Source organism: Budorcas taxicolor, chromosome 12, assembly GCF_023091745.1.
Source record: "Budorcas taxicolor isolate Tak-1 chromosome 12, Takin1.1, whole genome shotgun sequence".
NCBI classification, from domain to species: domain Eukaryota; kingdom Metazoa; phylum Chordata; class Mammalia; order Artiodactyla; family Bovidae; genus Budorcas; species Budorcas taxicolor.
The window spans coordinates 13580634-13601552 of NC_068921.1; the positions used below are offsets into that span (position 1 = coordinate 13580634).

Below are 20919 nucleotides of genomic sequence, written 5' to 3' on the forward strand. Positions count from 1 at the left end.
CCAGGGCATGCAGTCTTCACTGCAGCACACAGGCTTAGTTGTTGCGGCTCCTGGTCTCTGGAGAACAGACTCAGTAGTTGTGGCCCACAGCCTTAGTTGCTGCATGGCATGTGGAATCTTCCCTGATCAGAGATCGAACCCGCGGCTCCTGCATTGGCAGGCGGATTCTTTACCACTGAGCCAGAGGGCCACCCTTAAGTTCAGTTTTTGAAGAGACCAGTGACTTCAGTCTCCCTGGCTCCGATCTGGGTGTTTTATGCATGCTGTCTTATTGAATCAATCATGGTGATACTTTGACATAAGTGTTAACATTAGTGTATCACGAATGTGGGGCTAGCACCTCTCTGGGGTTAAGTAACGCGGCTTAGTAACAGACCCAGTGAGGGCTGGGGCTGGACTTGACTCCACAGAGAGTGAACACTCTCCTAGTATGAGAAACTGTCAGGTGTCTAAAGCCCAGACATTAAAAAAAAAAAAATCCAGTTTCTGAGAGCAGAAGAGGGGAATTGGAGTTGGTGGAACTAGAAACACAATATTTTTAGTGATCTAATATATAAACACATTCATAATAAGTTGTTTAACTCTGAAATGTTTATGTTTGGTATGCTGCTTGTGAAAGTTATAGTTTATTCAGATACTAATGACAGACTGATTGAATATACATGTGAACCTTTCACCATTTTGATATAAAGTGAGCCAAGCTATAAGATTTTAGGACTCTAACATCTCTTTATTTTCTCAGTTTGTGAGGAGAAACTATGAGTATTATGGTAAAATAGTTCTTACAGTTTTGGGATAAAATGTCTTTTATTGAGTGAAACAAACACAGCACCCATTTTTAGAAAATGGATTTAAAAAAACCCTCAAAGTGAAACATCCCCAACCCTTACCATGAGAAAACAACTCATCACATATCACATTTGTTGCATGGATATTTGTTGAAACAGTCTTTTCCTACACAATTACTACCAACATTTTCTACTTTTGTCATTTCATTTTTATTACCCTCAATGAAAAGGAGGTTTATCTAGATGGAAGCAAATGTCTCTACACTTGCAAATGTTGTTTTTGATGTGGTATTTACTAAAAGTACTTAAGTACTTTCAAACGTAGACAAGGGACTTTTCCTTGCTGCAACAGATAACAGGTACTTAAGCCAGCACGGAGAGTTCTCATACAACAAAGTATTATTCAGCCTCAGAAAGCAATGAAATTCTGACACATGCTATGGATGAATCTGGAAGACATTCAGCTAAGTGAAATACATAAGACTAGGTACATTCAAAGAGACATAATGTAGAAGAGGGGCTGGAAGGAGAGGGGATAGGGAGTTATTGTTTAATGGGTGTATTAAAGTTTTTGTTGAGGATGATGAAAAAGTTATACAGTGGTGACTAGCTGTGTCACCATTGTGAATGTGTTTAATGCCACTGATTCATACAATTATGAATGGTTCAAAGTATAAACGTTATGTGTATTTTCCCACAGTAAAAAAAATTAACATATTACTGCCATATTATATGTATGCATGTACAGGGGATTTTTGCAGAAACTAATGCCTGTGGTCAGTAATTTGTTATGTAAGTGCATATTTAAATGTGTACAGTCAGTAACATTCAGGTATAACAAAAGATGTATTAAAATGTCTCTGGTGAATAATGTGTTAAAAAAGAATTCTGCCAGGATCTTACAGCTGAGAAGAAGAAAGGTCTAGCCTTTATTCTTTATTGGGCCTAATACCTCAATATGATTTGATTCAACAAATTCAGAAAATTCCCATGTGGGCTTTTCTTTCATTCGTTGGGTCCGTTTAGTCGATAAATGCTTAAAAGTCATGGTATGTCATGTCAGTCTGCGGGCCTAGGGGGTTGAGTAAGGGAGGTCTGCAGCCTGCAGGATGTGGGAGAGACAGCTCCATCCATAAATGGTTACAAACAGAACTCAGACCGCAGTAGGAACATACTGCAGAAGCAGTGGGAACTCAGGAGAGGATCCTGGCGATCAGGGCTTCATCGAAGAGTTGCTAACTGATTTGGGTTTCAACCTTAAGAAGGAACTGGGTTGCTTCTTGTATTTCCATACCATACAGTATATTATTACTCACACTTTCTGTCTTGGAATCTCGGATCTAAAATATTTGCAGCCTTTTAAAATATTTTGTAATTTTTTTCTTTTGTGTCTAAGCAAATGGGTCTCTGGAGGCAGAAAAACATCTTGGTTCTTTCTCTATCTTGCATTCTAAATATTTATAAGTAACATCACTTTGAGAAATATTCAGAGTAAATGAGGCGCTTTGGATCCCTCAAAGAGCCTGTGATCTAATAAGGAGATGAGGCAAAGACCGCTGGGGAGTTAGTGCCTTAAGAAATCGTCCGTGTGGATGACGGTCATACAGAGGCAGGAGAAACGACTTCTGGGGGATGGAGAAAAGTTTCATGGCTGAGGAGAGGCTTTGTGTTTTCCTCTTAAAGCTTGTAGAATTGTGACAAGTAGTGCATGTATACAGACTTGGTCACTTCAGTCGTGTCCACCTCTGTGCAACCCTGTGGACTGTAATCCGCCAGGCTCCTCTGTCCATGGGATTCTCCAGGCAAGAATACTGGAGTGGGTTGCCATTTCCTTCTCCTGGGGATCTTCTTGACCCAGGGATCAAACCTGCGTCTCTTACGTCTCCTGTATTGGAAGGCGGTTTCAGGAAAAGTATTTCCCTTTGGATAGATAGATATGAACAAAAGCCAAAAGACAAAAACTTATTAGTCTTATTTAGGGGAGCAGTGAGAAAGCAATCCAGAAAGACCCATCGGGGCCAGGTAACAAGATTTCCAAACTTTCAACATCTTGCTTCTTCTCAGAATCCAAGAACGATGATTTGTTACTGGGTGGGTTTAGGAGAGAAAGGTCTTCCCACCTGTATGCATGTACAGGGGATGGAGGAGAATAAAGGAGAGTAAAAGCGGTGATCTGAAGGCCCTGCGTGAGCACTGAGCTCATGGGAGGAGTGGGGATAGACTAAGAAGCATGGGATAGTAAAAAGAACAACGTGTTTTGGAGTCATTGGGTCCTGGTTTCAAACCCTGTATTCAGAATTGTCTAACCGTGCAGATTTGGCCAGATTGTTAGCACGTGTGAGCCTCCTTCTCCTTGTGTGACAAATGAGGACAATAACACTGTCTTTTTAAATAGGATTATCCCAAGGATTAGGGAGGACGGGTTGACAGACAGGAAGATGCCCCTGAGAGGTACCAACGCCATTTCCTTCCCCAGGTGACCTTTAAAGTCCTATCTGAAACCAGCACGCATGTGAAATAATTCAGAAGTTTTTTTTTTTTTTCTGGCAAAAATAAGCCATTCACATAATTGAAGTCAGAAAGCGGTGTCTTATGTCAGATCTAACATGAGGTCATGCCAACTCCTCTCCTGAGCAGAAGCCGTAAGTTGGGGTCTGCCCTGTGCAGTGTATCCTCAGGCTAAAGTGACTGCAGGCAATCACACTTGAAAACATCGACCAGGTTTTCAGCTTGCAGATGGTCTAGATTATGGTACTTCTTTGGGCCCCTACTAGATGTTGTCTTTAGCTGCCACGTGACTGAATTCATCTTTTCTCTTTCAGGTGAACCTCTTAGGTCTTCTATTTTATGGTAACGCTATCTGTAAATAAGGAGGTCCCCTTTCAGATTGTTGTATCCTTATTTGTCTCCTGACTGAAACATGGATGGTGGTGGTGGTGGGCACTGACAGATGGTAGTGGCGAGACTGCAAGTGTTTCAGCATTAATATGACATTGATATTTAGGTTGGATCGTGGCTCCATTAGCACATCTTTCCTGTCACATGGTTCACATCATATAGACACTTTTGGGAAAATTTCTTTTCCCCACTGAACTCTGAGTTCATTGGATGGGGTGGAGGTGGGGGTTCCTTTCTTACTCAGCTGCATATTCATGGTGTCAGCACTGAGCCTGAATATCTGTGTAGATATTTATGGGAGGCACGAATAAGAATCTTAATTTATCAGGACTCAATAAAAAGAGCCGGAGGACAATAATGTCCAACAGGAAATTATGAATGTCTTTTTGGAATTTTAAATAACATTCACTGTTCAGCTGTCTTCCTAAAAAGTGTTTCATTTAAAATCAATCAGTATCTTGAATACTTGCTTTTTTGTGATTCTCATGTAAGGGAACAGGAGGGAAATACAAGTGAAAGCTCTATTCTACTTACATTTAAAGAAGGGAAACCTAAATTTTCTCAAAATTGTTGACGTGTGCATTTTTAAATTCTTTTCCTAACTTGTATGTTTTCTGGAAAAGATACAAATAATAAACCCAGGAATTAATAATAGCAAGTAACTGGCTACTTTGTTGCTATGCATGAGGACACAAAACAAACATGAAATTTATATTGATTATATTCGGCTGTCATATCTTGGCATTTTCAAATAATATCCATTCTAATGCTATAGAATCTTTTCTGAGTACTTTCCACTTTATGATTTTTATATATTTGTCTGAAATGTTTGGTCTCTTCATGTCACTCATGCATTTAATCATTTAAAAATAATGGGCTATGAGATGGGATTGAATAATGTGAAAAATATGTCTTAAAATACATCAGAGAATAATTTGCAAAACCAATATGGTAGAAGTCATATTTATTGAAAAAAATTAATATCTTTGCTATAAAATTTGTAACAGCAATATTTACTGAATGTTTATTTTGATGCATAAACCTGAATATTACATACCAAGTACAAGACAGTAGCACTAGTTTTTCTTCTATTTACATTTTATGAAAATTGTTATGCAGTCCATGTTAAAAGAATGTATGATGGAGGATTGTTACATTAGAAAAATAATATTCTTGATAAAGCATTCTCAAGGAGTCCAATCACATTTTCTGCCTCTTCAATAAGGCAAAAGTCCCTAGAACAGCATATAACTTAATTTACAAAATACAATAACTGTTCAGACACATATTCAAGTTTTCTTTTGGTATGATTTTTTTTCCTTACTGTAAAATTACTTTTTTTCTTTCTTTTTTCTTTTTTACTAAAACAGAAAGACTTTCAGGAAAATGTCATTGAATGATTTCAGCTATACATTACATATACAGCTTTGTAGCCTAGCAACGACCATTGCTACACCATTATTTAAATATTCTGCTTGGTGAGCTAGTCTCAAATGTAGCATATTTTAGGGTTCTGCCATCACTATGACTGTGGAATCATTGGTTTTCATAGCAAACAGATCTGTCACAGTATGAAGCTTTGTTTTAGGGAACTGGTACACAATTACATTTCCACTCACAAGAGAACGCCACAGATGTAACTACAGTCAGGCTCTGACGGCTCCATAAAGGTCCCGCGTTGGACCTGCCCCAAACCTCCTGGGCTCACGTGGCACAGCCCTGACCGGGTTCAGGCAGTTTCGTCCAGAGATTTCATCGCTTTTCACAGTTAGGTAGTTTTAATTCCTTCAAAGGCACACAACTTCCACCTTTTTTCCAGCGTTGCTCCCACGCCTGTGAATTCCTGTTTAAACATGCGTGGCAACCTCATCAAAAGCATTTCGATTTCGTTTGCAGATATCTGTTAGAAAGGAAGGAAAGTCACTTTGGGGATAGTCTCTGTAAGTCACAGAAAGTGGGAATAACAGCATTCAGTAAGGATGTGTGAAGACTACAGGCTTAGCACAGCTTTGGACACAACAGAAATGCTCGGCAAATAAGACCTCGTTATTTTTTCATGGTACAATCACTGTATAGATACTGTGTGTGTGTGTGTGTGTGTGCGCCCTAAGTTGCTTCAGTCGTGTCTGACTTCTTTGTGACCCAGTGGACTGTAGTCTGCCAGGTTCCTCTGTCCATGGGGACTCTCCAGGGGATCTTCCTGACCTCTGATCTTCCTGATCGAACCCGCCTCTCTTATGTCTCCTGCATTGGTAGGCGGGTTCTTTACCAATAGCACCACCTTGGATACTTTCCAGTTAACGATTAAGAGAGACCAAAACAACTGATACCACAGAAATACAAAAATGTAAGAGAACTAGGAATAATTATATGCCAACCAACTGGACAACCTATAAGAAATGGACAAGTTTCTAGCAACTATACAACCCACCAAAACTGAGTTAAGAAGAAATAGATACTTTGAACAGAGAAATCACTAGAAGTGAAATAGAATCTGTAACTAAAAAAAAAAAAAAAAAATCTCCCTGCAAACCAAAGTCCAGGACCAGATGGCTTCACTGGGGAATTCTACCAAACACACAAAGGAACTACACAGATCCTTCTCAAACTCTTCCAACAGGCGGAAGAAGGAATATTCCCAAAGTTGTTATAGGAAGCCACCATCACCTGATACCAGAATAAGACAAAATCAAAAAAATTATAGGCCAATATCTGGGGCTTCCTATGTGGTACTAGTAGTAAATCTCCCTGCCAATGCAGGAGATATAAGAGACGCAGGTTCAGTCCCTGGGTCGGGAAGATTCCCTGGAGAACGAAAGGGCACCCCACTCTAGTATTCTTGATGGGAGAATCTCACGGACAGAGGAGCCCAGTGGGCTACAGGCCACGGGGTTGCAAAGAGTCAGACACAACTTAGCGTCTGAGCATATATCTTTGATGAATAATAGAGACAAAATTTAAAACAAAATACTGGATCAAACTAGATGGATGCACGGTTAGAAGGAAGTCCGTCTTGCTATGGCTGACTTTGAAGAGAGAGGTAGAGAGCCATAATTCAGGGAACACAGCTTCTAGAACCTGGACAAGGACCCCTGCCAGTGTTGCTGGGGCACCCTGCATCACTCAGAACCCCAGAGGTTGCCCTGTTAGTGCTGAAGACAGTTCTGTAATGGATGTACAATTAGACTTCATCATCATCGCTGTGAAGGGGTGCTGTTGTGCCTGTTGATATGGCACTGGTTTAAAAAAAAATCAGTAATTAAGAGTTTATTCATCATGCTGATGGCAGAATAGAAGGAACTTGAGCTCACTTCCTCACATAAGCACACCAAAATCCCAACCCATTGCTGAACCACCACTGATAAAAAAAAAAAGACTTGAACCTACCAAAAAAGATATTCTAATCCAAAGATGTAAAGAAGAAACTCAACGAAAAGGTAAAAGGGGTGCACGTGTGATATAGTCAAATCCCATTACCCCCTGGGTGGGTGACCCACAAACTGGAGAAGACATATACAGCAGAAGGTCTCCCACAAGAGTGAGAATTCTGAGCCCCATGTCAGACTCCTTAGCCTTGGGTTCTGGCATTAGGAGGAGGCACGCCCAGAGCATTTGGTTATGAAAGCCACTAGTGCTTGAGCACAGAAGTTCCACAGGACTGGGGTAAACAGCAACTCCACTCTTGGAGGGCTTACCCAGTGTCTTGTGTACTCCAAGAGCCAGGGCAAAAGCAGTGACTTTGTAAGAGCCTGGGCCAGACCCACCTGCTGGTCTTGGAGGGTCTCCCAGGGGAGGCAGGGGGCAGTTGGGGCTCAACGTGGGGACACAGACACTGGTGGCAGAAGTGCTGGGGACTGTTCATCTGTGTGAGCGCTCCTGGAGGCTGCCATTTTGGAGCCAAGACCTGGCCCCACCCAAAAGCCTGCAGGCTCTGGTGCTGGGACACCTTGGGCCAAACAACCACCATGGTGGGAACACAGCCCCACCCATCAGCAGACTGGCTGCCTAAAGACTTTCTGAGCACGCAGCCACCGTTAGACACGCCCCTTGCCACAGCCCCACCCACCAGTGGGCGTGTACCAGCCCTTCCCATCAGGAAGCCTGGATAAACCTCTAGACCAGCCTCACCCATCACGGGGGCAAGACACCCCAAAGCAAGAGAACTACATTCCAGTAATGCGTGGAACTAAGTCAGCAAATGCAGACCAGAGCCTACCCTGGGACCAGCTGGTCGCTGGCCCTTAGATGACAAGAGGGGGCGTGTACTGCTGGGACATGAAGGACAGCCCCTATACAATGCCACTTCTCCAAAGTCGAGAAACATAACTTTCCACTTACATAAAAATGTGCTGCTGAACTGGAGTTCCAATATTTGGCCACCTGATGTGAAAAGCCATCTCACTGGAAAAAGACCTTGATGCTGTGCAAGACTGAGGACAGAAGGAGGTGACAGAGGACGAGATGGTTGGATGGCATCACAGACTCGATGGACATGAGTTTGAGTAAACTCAGGGAGATAGTGAAGAACAGGGAAGCCTGGCGTGGTGTAGTCCATGGGGTCACAAAGAGTCGGACATGACTGAGTGACTGAGTTGTTACAGCATACAGTTAGAAATTGAGACAAAGTGAGATGGTAGAGGAATATGTTTCAGATGAAGAAACAAAATAAAACCATAGAAGGACAACTAAGTGACCTGGAGATAGGCAATCCACCCAAGAAAGAGTTCAGCGTAATGACGGTAGGGATGATCCAAGAACTCAGGAAAAGAATGAGTGCAGAGTGAGAAGTTACAAGTTTTTAATGAAGAGCTAGAAAATATAAAGAAGAACAAGAGTTGATGAATACAGTAACTGAGATGAAAAAAGTAGAATCAATAGCAGAAAAAAACGAGGCAAAAGAACAGATAAGTGAGCTGGAAGAAAGTCATGGAAATCACTGCCACAGAACAGAATAAGGAAAAAGAGAATGAAAAGAGGACAGTTTAAGAGATCTCTGGGACAACATCAAATGTACTAACATTTGCATGATAGGGGTTCCAGAAGGCCTAGGGCCTGAGAAGATATTCAAAGAGATAATAGTTGAAAACTTCCCTAACATGGGGAAGGAAAATCCAGTAAGAAAGTCCCAGGCAGGATAAACCCAAGGAGGAACAGCACACCGAGATGTATACTAATCAAACTGACAAAAATATTAAGTCAACAAGAGAAAAGCAACAAATGACACACACAGGAATCCCCATAAGTTTATCAGCTAATTTTTTTTCAGCAGAAACTCCAGGTCAGAAGGGAGTGGCATGATATAATTAAAGTGATGAATGGAAAAACCTACAAGTGAGAATACTCGACCCAGCAAGGCACTCATTCAGATCTGACAGAGGAATCCAAAGCTGTATAGACAGGCAAATGCCAAAAGAACTCAGCACCACCAAACCAGCTTTATAAGAAATGCTAAAAGAACTCCAGTAGGTGGAAAGGAAAAGGCCACAACTAGAAACAAGAAATGGAGAAGGCAATGGCACCCCACTCCAGTACTCTTGCCTGGAAAATCCCATGGACGGAAGAGCCTGGTGGGCTGCAGTCCATGGGGTCACTAAGAGTTGGGCACAACTGAGCGACTTCACTTTCATGCATTGAAGAAGGACATGGCAACCCATTCCAGTGTTCTTGCCTGGAGAATCCCAGGGATGGGGAGCCTGGTGGACTGCTGTCTATGGGGTCGCATAGAGTTGGACACGACTGAAGTGACTTAGCAGCAGCAGCAGCAGAAACAAGAAAATTATGAAATGGGAAAGCTCACCAGTAAAGGCAAACAACAGCAAAGATAGGAAATCATCCACACACAACTATGATCCCTAAACTAGTAATAGAAGAGGAGAGTGCAAATCAGGATATTTGAAATGCATTTGAAATTAAGAGATCAACTTAAAATAATCATGTGTATGTGTATATATACATGTATGTGTGTGTGTATACAGAATGTTGTATATCAAAACCTCATGGTAACTGCCAATAAAAAAAAAACCTATAATATATATTTTTAGGCAGAAAAGAAAAATGAATCCCAACACAACAGCAAAGATAGCCATCAAATCATACGTTAAGAGAATAAAAGAAGGAAAATCACCTACAAAATCAAATCCAAAACAATTAACAAAATGGCAGTAAGAACATACATATCAATAACTACGTTAAATGTAAATAGATAAAAGGATCCAACCAAAAGCTATGGACTGGCTAAATACAAAAACAAGACCCATTTATATGCTGCCTATAAGAGACCTACTTCAGACCTAGAGACATATGCAGACTGAAAGTCAGGGGATGGAAAAAGATATTCCATGCAAGTGGAAATTGGAAGAAAGCTAGAGTAGGAATACTCATATTGTACAAAATAGACTTTAAAATAAAAAGCATGTTACAAGAGACAAAGAAGGACACTACATAATCATCAAGGGATCAATCCAAGAAAAGATATAACAGTTGTAACTATATATATCTGCACCCAACATAGGAGCACCTCAATATATAAAGCAAATGTTCACAGACATAGAAGAAACTGATAGTAACATAATAACGGTTGAGGGCTTTTAATACCCCACTTTCATCATTGGACAGATCATCCAGATAGAAAATCAATAAGGAAGTAGAGGCCTTAAAGGACACGTTTTTACCATTTGGACTTAGTTGAATATCAAGAGCATTTCATTCAAAAGCAATCAAATACACAATCTTCTCAAGTTCTGGAACATTCTCTAGGACTGATCACATGCTGGGCACAAAGTAAGCTTCAGTAAATTTAAGAAAATTGATATCATATCAAGCATCTTTTCTGAGCACAGCACTATGCAATTTGAATCAATTTCCAAAAACAAAAAAGCTGAAACACAATCATGTGGAGGCTAAACAACATGCTTCTAAACAACCAATGGGTCACTGAAGAAATCAAAAATAAAACAATACCTAGGGACAAATGAAAACAAAAGCACAATAATTCAAAACCTACGGGACACAGCAAAAGCCGTTCTAAGAGGGAAGTTTATAGCAATACAGTCTTATATCAGGAAGCAAGAAAAACCTCAAACAACCTAACCTTATACCTAAAGCAACTAGAGCAAGAAGAACAAATAAAACCCAAAGCTAGTAGGAGGAGAGAAATAAGATCAGAAATAAATGAAATAGAGACTAAAAAAACAGCAGAAAAGATCAAACTAAAAGCTGGTTCTTTGAATAAACAAAATTGATAAACCTTTTGGCAGACTCATCAAGAAAAAAAAGAGAGGGCACACAGGTCAATAAAATCAGAGATGTAAAAGGAGAAGTCAAACTGTCCCCATAGAAATACAAATGATCATAAAGGGCTATTACAAGTTACTATGTGCTAAGTCACCTCAGTCATGTCTGACTCTGTGGGAACCCCTAAGGGCTGTAGCCCACCAGGCTCCTCTGGCCATGGGATTCTCCAAGCAAGAATAGTGGAGTGGGTCGCCATGCCCTTCTCCAGGGGATCTCCCCAACCCAGGGATCGAACTTTTGTCTCTTATGCCTCCTGCACTGGCAGGTGGGTTCTTTATCAGCTGAGCCACCTTCGAAGCCCTACACCTGTAAAACGCACAGATTAGAAGAAATGGACAAATTCATAGAAAGTCAAAAGAAAATCTCCGAAGACTGAACCAGGATGGAATAGAAAATAATAGACCAATTGCCAGTACTGACATTGAATCAGTAATTTAAAAACTCTCAACAACAAAAGTCCAGCAGCAGGTGGCTTCACAGACTACTTTCAAACACTTTGGAAGAGTTAATACCTGTTCTTCTGAAACTTGTCCAAAGAATTTCAAGAGAGGGAACACTCTTTAACTCATTCTACAAGGCCACTATCAACCTGATACCAGAGTTAGACAAAGACACCACAGAAGAGAAGATTACAGGCCAGTATCACTGATGAACAGAGATGGAAAAATTCTCAACAAAATACTAGCAAACCAACTCCAACAGTACATTAAAAGGATCGTACACTATGATCAAATGGGATTTATCCCAGGGATGCAATGGTTTTTCAATATCCACAGTACGTATCAGTATGATACACCATATTAACACATTATTGCCTGGGGGATTTTTGCAGGAACTAACACCTATTGCTGGTGATTTTTATGTAAGTGAACATTAAAATATCTCAATAATGTTTTATAATAACATGTCTCTGGTCAATAAGTTATGAACAAATTGAAGAATACAAACCACATGAAGTGCAGAAAAACATTCTGAAAAAATTCAACCTTCTTTTATGATAAAAACTCTCCAGAAAGTGGGCACAGACGGAACATACGTCAACATAATAAAGGCCATTTATGACAAACCCACGGCTAACATCATAGTCAGTGGTGAAATTCTTGAAAGCATTTCTTCTCAGATCAGGAACAAGAAGAGGATGTATACACTCTCACCACTTCTATTCAACATAGTTTTGGAAGTTCTAGCCACAGTTCAGTTCAGTTCAGTCGCTCAGTCGTGTCCAACTCTTTGTGACCCCATGAACTACAGCACACCAGGCCTCCCTGTCCATCACCAACTCCTGGAGTCCACCCAAACCCATGTCCATTGCGTCGGTGATGCCATCCAACCATCTCATCCTCTGTCACCCCCTTCTCCTCCTACCCTCAATCTTTCCCACCATCAGGGCCTTTTCAAATGAGTCATTGCTTCACATCAGGTGGCCAAACTATTGGAGTTTCAGCTTTAACATCAGTCCTTCCAATGAACACTCAGGACTGATCTCCTTTAGGATGGACTGGGTGGATCTCCTTGCAGTCCAAGGGACTCTCAAGAGTCTTCTCCAACACCACAGTTCAAAAGCACCAATTCTTCTGCGCTCAGCTTTCTTTATGGTCCAACTCTCACATCCATACATGACTACTGGAAAAACCATAGCCTTGACTAGATGGACCTTTGTTGACAAAGTAATGTCTCTGGTTTTTAATATGCTGTCTAGGTTGGTCATAACTTTCCTTCCAAGGCCACAACAGTCAGACAAAAGAAATAAAACATATCCAAATTGGGAGAAAAGATGTCAAACTGTCACTATATGCAGATGATGTGATGCTATATATAAAACCCTAAAGACCACACAAAAATGACTAAAATTAATAAAATAATACAGTAAAGTAGCAGAATACAAACTGATGTACAGAAATCGGTTGCATTTCTTTATTTTGCACTAACAATGAAATATCAGAAAGGGAAAGTAAAAACCAAAAATCCCTTTGAAAAAAATCATATAAAAAGTACTTAGGAAAAAACCTGACTTAGGAGGTGAAGGATTTACATGCAGAGAATAATGAGACAATTGAAGATGAGTCAAAGAAACAGAAAGATACCACACGCTCTAGGGCTTTATTAATAAGAATCAGGATGATTGAAATGGCATACTGTCCAAAGCAATCTACAGATTTAATATGATCCCTGTCAAACTACCCACAGAACAAGGAATCCTAAAGTTTATATGGAACCATGAAAGACTCGGAATTGCCAAAGCAATCTTGAGGGAAGAGAACAAAGCAGGAAGCATAACCCTCCTAGATTTCAGACAGTAGTAGTTGCTCATCGCCAAGTTGTGTCCAGCTCTTTGCAGCCCCATAGACTGCAGCATGCCAGGCCTCCCTGTTCCTCACCATCTCCTGGAGTTTGCCCAAGACAACAATGGAAAGCTTCAATAATCAAAATGGTATGGTACCAGCACAAAAACAGACATGGATAACAGAGAGCCCAGAAATAAATCCACACACCTATGGTCAATTTTTGACAAAGGAGACAAGACTATAAGGGAGGAAAGACAGTTTCTTCAGCAAGTGGTGTTGGGAAAGCTGGACAGCTGCATATAAATCAATGAAGTCAGATCACTCCCTCACACCTCTCTCACACCGTATGCAAAGTAAACTCGAAATGACACCATAAATATCCCAGGAAGAATATAGGCAAAACATTCTCTGACATAAATTGTACCAATGTTTGCTTAGGTTAATCTCTCAAAAGACAATAGAAATAAAAGCAAAAATAAACAAGTAGGACGTAATTAAAGTTAAAAGCTTTTGTACAGCAAAGGAAACTATAAACAAAATGAAAAGACTACATACAGAATGGGAGAAAATATTTGCAAACAATGTGACCAACAAGGGCTTAATTTAGAAAAGACACAAACAGCTCATCTAATAGTAGTAAACAACAACCTGATCAGAAAATGGGCAGAAGGTCTAGACAGACATTTCTCCAAAGAAGAAGTACAGATGGACAAATTGGCATATGGAAAGATGCCCAACACCGCTAATTAGAGAAATGCAAATCAAAGTTACAATGAAGTATCACCTCACACTGGTCAGAATGGCCATGATTCAAAAAATCTACAATTAACAAATGCTGGAGAAGGTGCGGAGAGAAGGGAGCCTCCCACACCGCTGGTGGGAATGTAAGCTGGTACAGCCACTGTGGAGAATGGTGTTATTATTAGGACTGTGTGTAAAATGTACAGGTTCAATTTCTGGCACAGGTTCAATTTCTCTATACATCCGTATTTCAGCAATGCTGAGGGAATCCTGCACGCTCACATCAGGTCTTCGGTGATCGGTGGGTCAAACTCTGCGCTGAAAAGCAGCAACACATTGTCTCCTATGGTGGCTTCTGACCTGTGCCTGGACTTCAACCACAAAGGAAGCAGAGGTTGGCAAGCGGCAGCGGAGAGGCGGCACCACGTCCTGCGTTTGGGCCAGCCACAGGGTCCGTGTATTAAGTGCACTGTCTCATCAAAAAGTTATTTAAACACGCAAATAAGCCGTTCACTTGCTAGAAGAAAGAAATGCAGGGGCAGAAGTCCACATTCCAGTCACGAATGACCATTAACCTGCTTTACCATCTTGCCTGGCTTCCTGGGTGGCTCAATGGTAAAGAATCTGCCTGCCAAGCAGGAGATGTCAGTTTGATCCCAGGATCAAGAAGATTCCCCTGGAGAAGGAAATGTCACTCGACTCCAGTATTCTTGCCTGGAGAATCCCATGGACAGAGGAGCCTGGTGGGCTACAGTCCAGGGGTTGCAAAAGAGTCAGACATGACTGAGCGACTGAAAAACCACCACCACCATCTTGCCTAAGTCACTAAGTCTCTTTGGGTATTTTCTCACTTGCAGGAAAGGGATTGGAAGGAAACTCATTGGATGCTCTAAGGACTTCTGGAGTGTTGCCCCAGCACATGGTAACACTGGTTTTTGCGCAAGCCTTTAAAATTCACCTGTCCATGAAGTTGTGGCAAAGATCTCAAACTGAGAGAATGTGATAGGTCTTTTGTGCACTTTTAAGCTCAAAACAAATGGCAGCCAACACTAGGTAGCACTGACTATGTGCCAGATACTGCTATAAATGCTTTTCTTCTATTAAGCCATTTAATACACATAAAAAACCCATTCTATAGGCAGTGAAGCTAAGGTACAGAAATGTTAAATGAGTTGTCCGAAGTCACACAACTAAATAGTAGCGAAACTGGCATTTGAAATTCTCATGATTACTTAGTTGGAATAATCAATTAGTCAGAAATGTTTATAATAACCATTGGTATCTTCAGAAGTAGTTAACTGTCAGTTGCTGTTGATAGTGCAAGGTAACAGCCTGATTCAGCCAGAATGGTGTAAATATTATAATATGGACAGGGATACAATTACAGAACAGGCACCTCAAATAAACTCTTATCTAAAATACCCATTAAAAAATAAATACAAATAATAAAAAGCTTCTCTACAGTGAAGGAAACCATCAACAAAATGAAAGGGCAATCTACCAAATAGGAAAAATACTGCAAGTCATATGTCTGATAAAGGGTTAATATTCACCATGTACAAAGAACTCACAAAATCAATAGCAAAAAAACAAGAAATCCAATCGAAAAAATGAGTGAGGATCTGAACAGACATTTTCCAAAGACGACATACAGATGGCCAACAGATACATGAAAAGGTGTTTAACATCACTAATTAAGAGGAAAAAAAACCACCACAGTGAGATATTATTGTGAATAATCTAGAGACAGTTAAAAGTATGGAGAGGATCAGGGCTTCCCTGGTGGTCTAGTGGCTAAGACTCCGAGCTCCAGATGCAGGGAGCCTGGGTTCAATCCTTGGTCAGGGAACCAGATCCCACATGTCACAACTAAAGATCCTGTGTGCTGCAGCGAAGATTGACGATCCCACATGCCTCAGCTAAGACTGGGCACAACCAAATAAATAGGGCAAGGATGTTGCTGTGTATGTTACATGCAAAGACCAAGTCATTTTATATGAATATAAAGGACTTGAGCATCTGTGGATTTTGGTAACCACAGGGTTTCTTTGAGCCAGTCGCCTGCAGATACCAAAGGATAACAGTATTGGGGAAGCAATTAAAAGGAGCCTGATGCCAAAAAAAAAAAATCCATTTACTAATAAGGTGCTCAGCTAGATTCTAGAGCATTTCCTTAAAGATGTTTATATCTCATGCGAGAACAAACAGCAAGGAGAAACTGCTTCATGTTATTATTTTGATGGTTTTTAAACCTTTTCCCTTCCTGATAAAACAACCTATAGGACATGTGACATTTGGGGATTTTCAAGACAAATTCAACAGAAAATTCAATTTGTCCTTCTGTTTTAGTGTGTGGCCAAAGAAGAATGTTAACCTACAAATTTCTTCACTTTAATTCTTTTTTCTTCCCGTCCTTATTAAAACATGTCAGCCTTTATGATCCTGCCTTCATGGTATCCTTTCTCTTCCTCTCAGTCATTTTGTGGTCTTCAGAACTGGAAGTGTCATGGAATCATCACAAACACACAGCACTCAGCGCTCACTGGCTGCGATCGGAGCCAGAGGGACCCGTCTCCCCACGAGGTGTGCAGGATTCCCTTCTCCAGACCCCTTCTGAGGCTGGGGAGTCTCCCTAAGCGCCTGTGGGTCACGGATGGAACCCTGGGGTCCAGGGCAGGGCTGCTGCTGGCCCAGCTGGTACGTGGAGAGGCTGGAGCTCTGCGCTGGGCTCCTGATGCTGGATCCAGCCCGGCTTTCCAGCACCGCATTCGCTTTCTCACAAGGATACTGTGAGACGAATCAGATACATGAGGCTAAGAGAATCCCGTGCGGCATTCTGATATAGGTCAGAAACGTGCTGTGACTGTGAAATCTCATTTTCCCATACACCACATGTTAGTGCTCTGGCAACTGGGGAGGGTTGTCATAAACATAATGCTTTTATTTCCTCTTACCCAGCTGGCTTTTATTCCGGGAAACTGGGGGTCTGTGTGTCTATTTATTCTTCGATGTTGTCAGTGGCTCCCCCTCACTCCCGTTTAAAATTTTCTAACGTTTACTCTTTGAGAAAGGATTGATTTGCTCTAATTAGAAGGAAAAGAAAGAATGAGAAGGAATAAAGGCTCTGTAACCAAGGGGCCTGCGTGATGGTGATTTGTGAGAGGCACAGGTCATTTGTAATATGTATTTGCTTTGTTTTCTGGTTTGCTGACTCTGGTCCAAGCCCACTGCCTCCTTGCCAGGTCACTGAGCACATGTATACATGGACACAGGAAGGCATAAATAAATTTTATCATCGGGGATGGTCGGCTCCGTGTCCCATATCAATCAGCCAAGGGACGCCACTGGAGAAGGGGTTTTCTTTTTGGGGGACTGAAGAGACACCCACATAGGCTTTGTCAAGGCTGGAGAGTCAAGAGAAGCCAACAGCAAAAATCAGATTTCTTTTTGCGGAATGAACTGACCGTTAGCCTTTCCTGAGATCTTACTCATCCTTCACATCCCTGGGCAGGGCACAGTGTTGCCACACAGAAGCCTTGCAGCGAATATCCTAGCCGAGAGACAGGCAGAGTGTGGGTGGGGAGGGAGGCAGGACATAGAGGAGGAAACGGGAGAGGAAAAAGGGAAAGACGATAGGGAAGGCAAGTGAGGACCTGGGGGAAAGAGAAGGGAAGGGCTGGAGGCAGAGGATCAGGGAGGAAGGCGAGGAGGTGCGAGGAAAAGCACAGGAAAGCAGGAAGGAGAGACACAGAAGGAAAGAACCAGGAGAAGAGGAAAGACCTGGAGGGAAATGGAGAGAGGAAGGAGGGGAGAAAGGGGACAGAGGCGGTGAGGACCGCTCAGGCGCCCCAGAGGAGCCATGAGAACCAGCACGGGCTCGCGGGCGCCCCTGCTGGTCATGATCCGCACGCACTTCGCCCTTCTCCAAACCCTGTTGGGCTCCCTGTCTGCCCGCCCTACCGAGCGAGCACCTCATTAGTTCAGCTCTGATTCTAAAGTTCCTTCATAAATACACCATTTCCTCATTTAGACTACAAGCTTTTTGAGAGCAGCGTCCTTTCTTAAATTTCTTTTGTGCCCCGGCCACTCTCCGTTCTGCCTCCTCCGTAGAAAGCACCGAGTTTGTAAAAAAGCAGTGACTTAACCGAGCAGTCACTGGGTCCCTGGTACCCAAGTCAGTTATTTCTTGCTGTGAATGAGCAACTCCCTTTCTGCTTTTCACGCAGCCAGATGGAAGTCTCCTTACCTCCTAAGCTTCCTATGCCACATGCTTTCCAGAGGCGCTGTGACGTCTGGAAAACACATTCATGATAGCCTGTCTGCAACAGAACACTCATTCACATACTGTGACAGGCGGCTACTCAGGAGAACACCAGAATATACGTAATATCAAAGATTATTCAGGCAGGGGGACTTCCCCGGTGGCCCAGTGGTAAAGACTTCACCTTCTGATGAAGACTTCACCTTCCAGTGCAGGGGGTGGTGGGTTCAAGCCCTGGTTGATGGTGGGTTCAAGCCCTGGTTGGGGAGTTAAGATCCCATGTGAAAGGGCGAGTTGCTGAGTCCTGTCCAACTCTTTGCAACCCCCTGGACTATAGCCCTCGAGGCTACTCTGTCCATGGGATTCCCCAGGCAAGAATACTGGAGTGGGCTGCCACACCCTCCCTCCAGGGGCTCTTCCCGACACAGGGATTGAATCCAGGTCTCCCGCACTGCAGGCAGATTCTTTATATCTGAACCACCTGAGATTCCACGTGCTTTGCGGCAGAAAAAAACCCCAAAACATAAAACAGAAGCAATATTGCAACAATTTTCAATAAAGACTTTAAAAATGATCCACATTGAAAAAAATCTACAAAAAAAAAAAAAAAAGATTATTCAGGTAGGCAATCTCACAAACACTATTTGGAACATTTTCTCCAACTTCATCGCCTAGCTATCATCTGGGGAAGAATGTTCTCCAATTAAGGTCTATTTTGCACCTCCTTGGAACTGACAAGATATTTTATCTATTTCACAGGAATGCTTCTAGTACACAGATGCAAATGGTTTGCCCCTCTGGTGGGAAACGAGCATGTCATGAGCACCCAAGTATGTTACCAAACACGGTGTCATGTCCTAGATGGCAGCTCTTTCTAAAAAAAACTAGCCTCTGTGGCCCCATTATATTGAGTCTGGTTTCCGAATCAAATCTTTCACTTTGTGAGTTTTAGGAAGAGGCTGCTGGTATGTAGGTGGGGAGCCAGAGACACTTGGAGAACTGGGTCTGAATCTCTTAGACGGTATTGGGGGAAGATCAGAGGTCTTCCCCCTCTTCACTGTTAGACAGAAAATATTCATCTGCTGATGCTCAGATGTGACTTTTGCAAGGCTTAGGATGAGCCAGTGAGCTCAAAAGGCTCTGGGCTGATGTGAGACATTCTAGGTATTGATCACAAAGCATTTTCAAGATAGTGTTGCCTGTTTGGAAAAGCTTACCTGCCTGTGCCCAGGGCACGAGTTTTGACTCAGTTAAGCTTCAGGAAGCCATCTCCCCCCAACCACCCTGACACTGTCTTCCTCTGAATGTATCTTTCTGATTTGATCATATGTTTGTGACCCAAGAGAGCTGAGCAAATGAGAGTGAGTGGTTTAGAAGAGGCAGGAAAGAACAACAAAAAAAATGCAGCAGAAACAGTATTTAACTGGAAAATGGACTATTTGGGGATACACAGTTTTAGGGACCCATGTGCAATGTACATGCGCATCCTAACTTAAATTAATTCCTGTCTCTCCCTCCATTTCTGACCATCCATATCCTCATCTGTGGCCTTCAGGGAATTCCTAAGAAAAACAGCTCAGCTACAGGCTGGACGGAAGCTGCTTTCCTTGTTCCGGTCTGCATGTGTGTGTTGAGTCACTCAGTCGTGTCTGACTCTTTGTGACCCCATGGATTGTAGCCCGCCAGGCTCCTCCATCCATGGGATTCTCCAGGCAAGAATATTGGAGCGAGTTGCCATATCCTTCTCCAGGGATCTTTCTGACCTAGGGATCTAACCCTGGGATCTGACCCAGATATCTTGTATTATTGCAAATGCCTTCTGTACCATCTGAGCCACCAGGAAAGGGCAAGGCAGAATCGAAATGTTAGCTTAACAGCAGTGGTGATGGTGACTCTGTCTGATCTCAAGGAAACCATACTGTGCTAAGTGGAATTTCTACAAAGCCCTCTCAGGACTTCCCTTGGTGGTCCAGTGGTTAAAAAATCCACCTTGTCATGCAGGGGACTCGGGTTCAATCGCTGGTCAGGGGATTAAGATCCCATATGCCACAGAGCAACTAAACCCATGTGCTGCAACTTCTGAGCCCAAATGCTGCAACTAGAGAATCCACGCGCTGCCAGTGAGAGCTTCTGCACGATGCGGCGAAGATCCCGCGTGCTGCAGCTAAGACTCAGCGCAGCCAGGTGAACAACCACAGGAGCAAATGGTAAAAAGCAGAAGCCCTCTCACTAGAGTCAGCAAGCATCCCGAGCTGCGGGAGCCAGGCTGAACTCCCCATCTTCATGCAACATTCACCAAAACTCGGGGGGACTGTGACCCTCAGCTTGTCCTGACTAACCAGAGCCGGCGCCAGGAACTAACCAGGATTAATTAACAGGATTAACCAGGTTGCTGTGCAGGAGAATGTCAGCGGCGGGGCCGTGGCCCTACAGGGTCCTGAGCCTCCAGGTAGCAGATGTGATGACAGGGCCCTGGAGGGCACTTAGAGGACAAACCGCTCATTGTTTTACTATCTGCTGAGATTCTGAGGCTGTGGGATTCCAGTCTAGAGCCATAATCTGCTCTCTGGATTAAAAGTCTTAAATATCCTCTCAGCCTCACTGGGTTAGAAAGAATATTTGGTCCAATCCCTGGCACCCAGGAGTTTTAGTC

At 42.5% G+C, this 20919-nt stretch overlaps 1 protein-coding gene across 1 annotated transcript in view; it reads right to left on the reverse strand.

The window, feature by feature from the left end:
- Positions 1-5180: 5180 nt before the first annotated feature.
- ENOX1 (ecto-NOX disulfide-thiol exchanger 1) overlaps positions 5181-20919 on the reverse strand; it is a 296602-nt gene continuing 280863 nt past the window's right edge. The window contains exon 15 of the mRNA XM_052649997.1: positions 5181-5586. Coding sequence (XP_052505957.1) covers positions 5455-5586 — 132 coding nt within the window. The 3' untranslated portion in view covers positions 5181-5454. The remainder of the gene's footprint in view (positions 5587-20919) is intronic.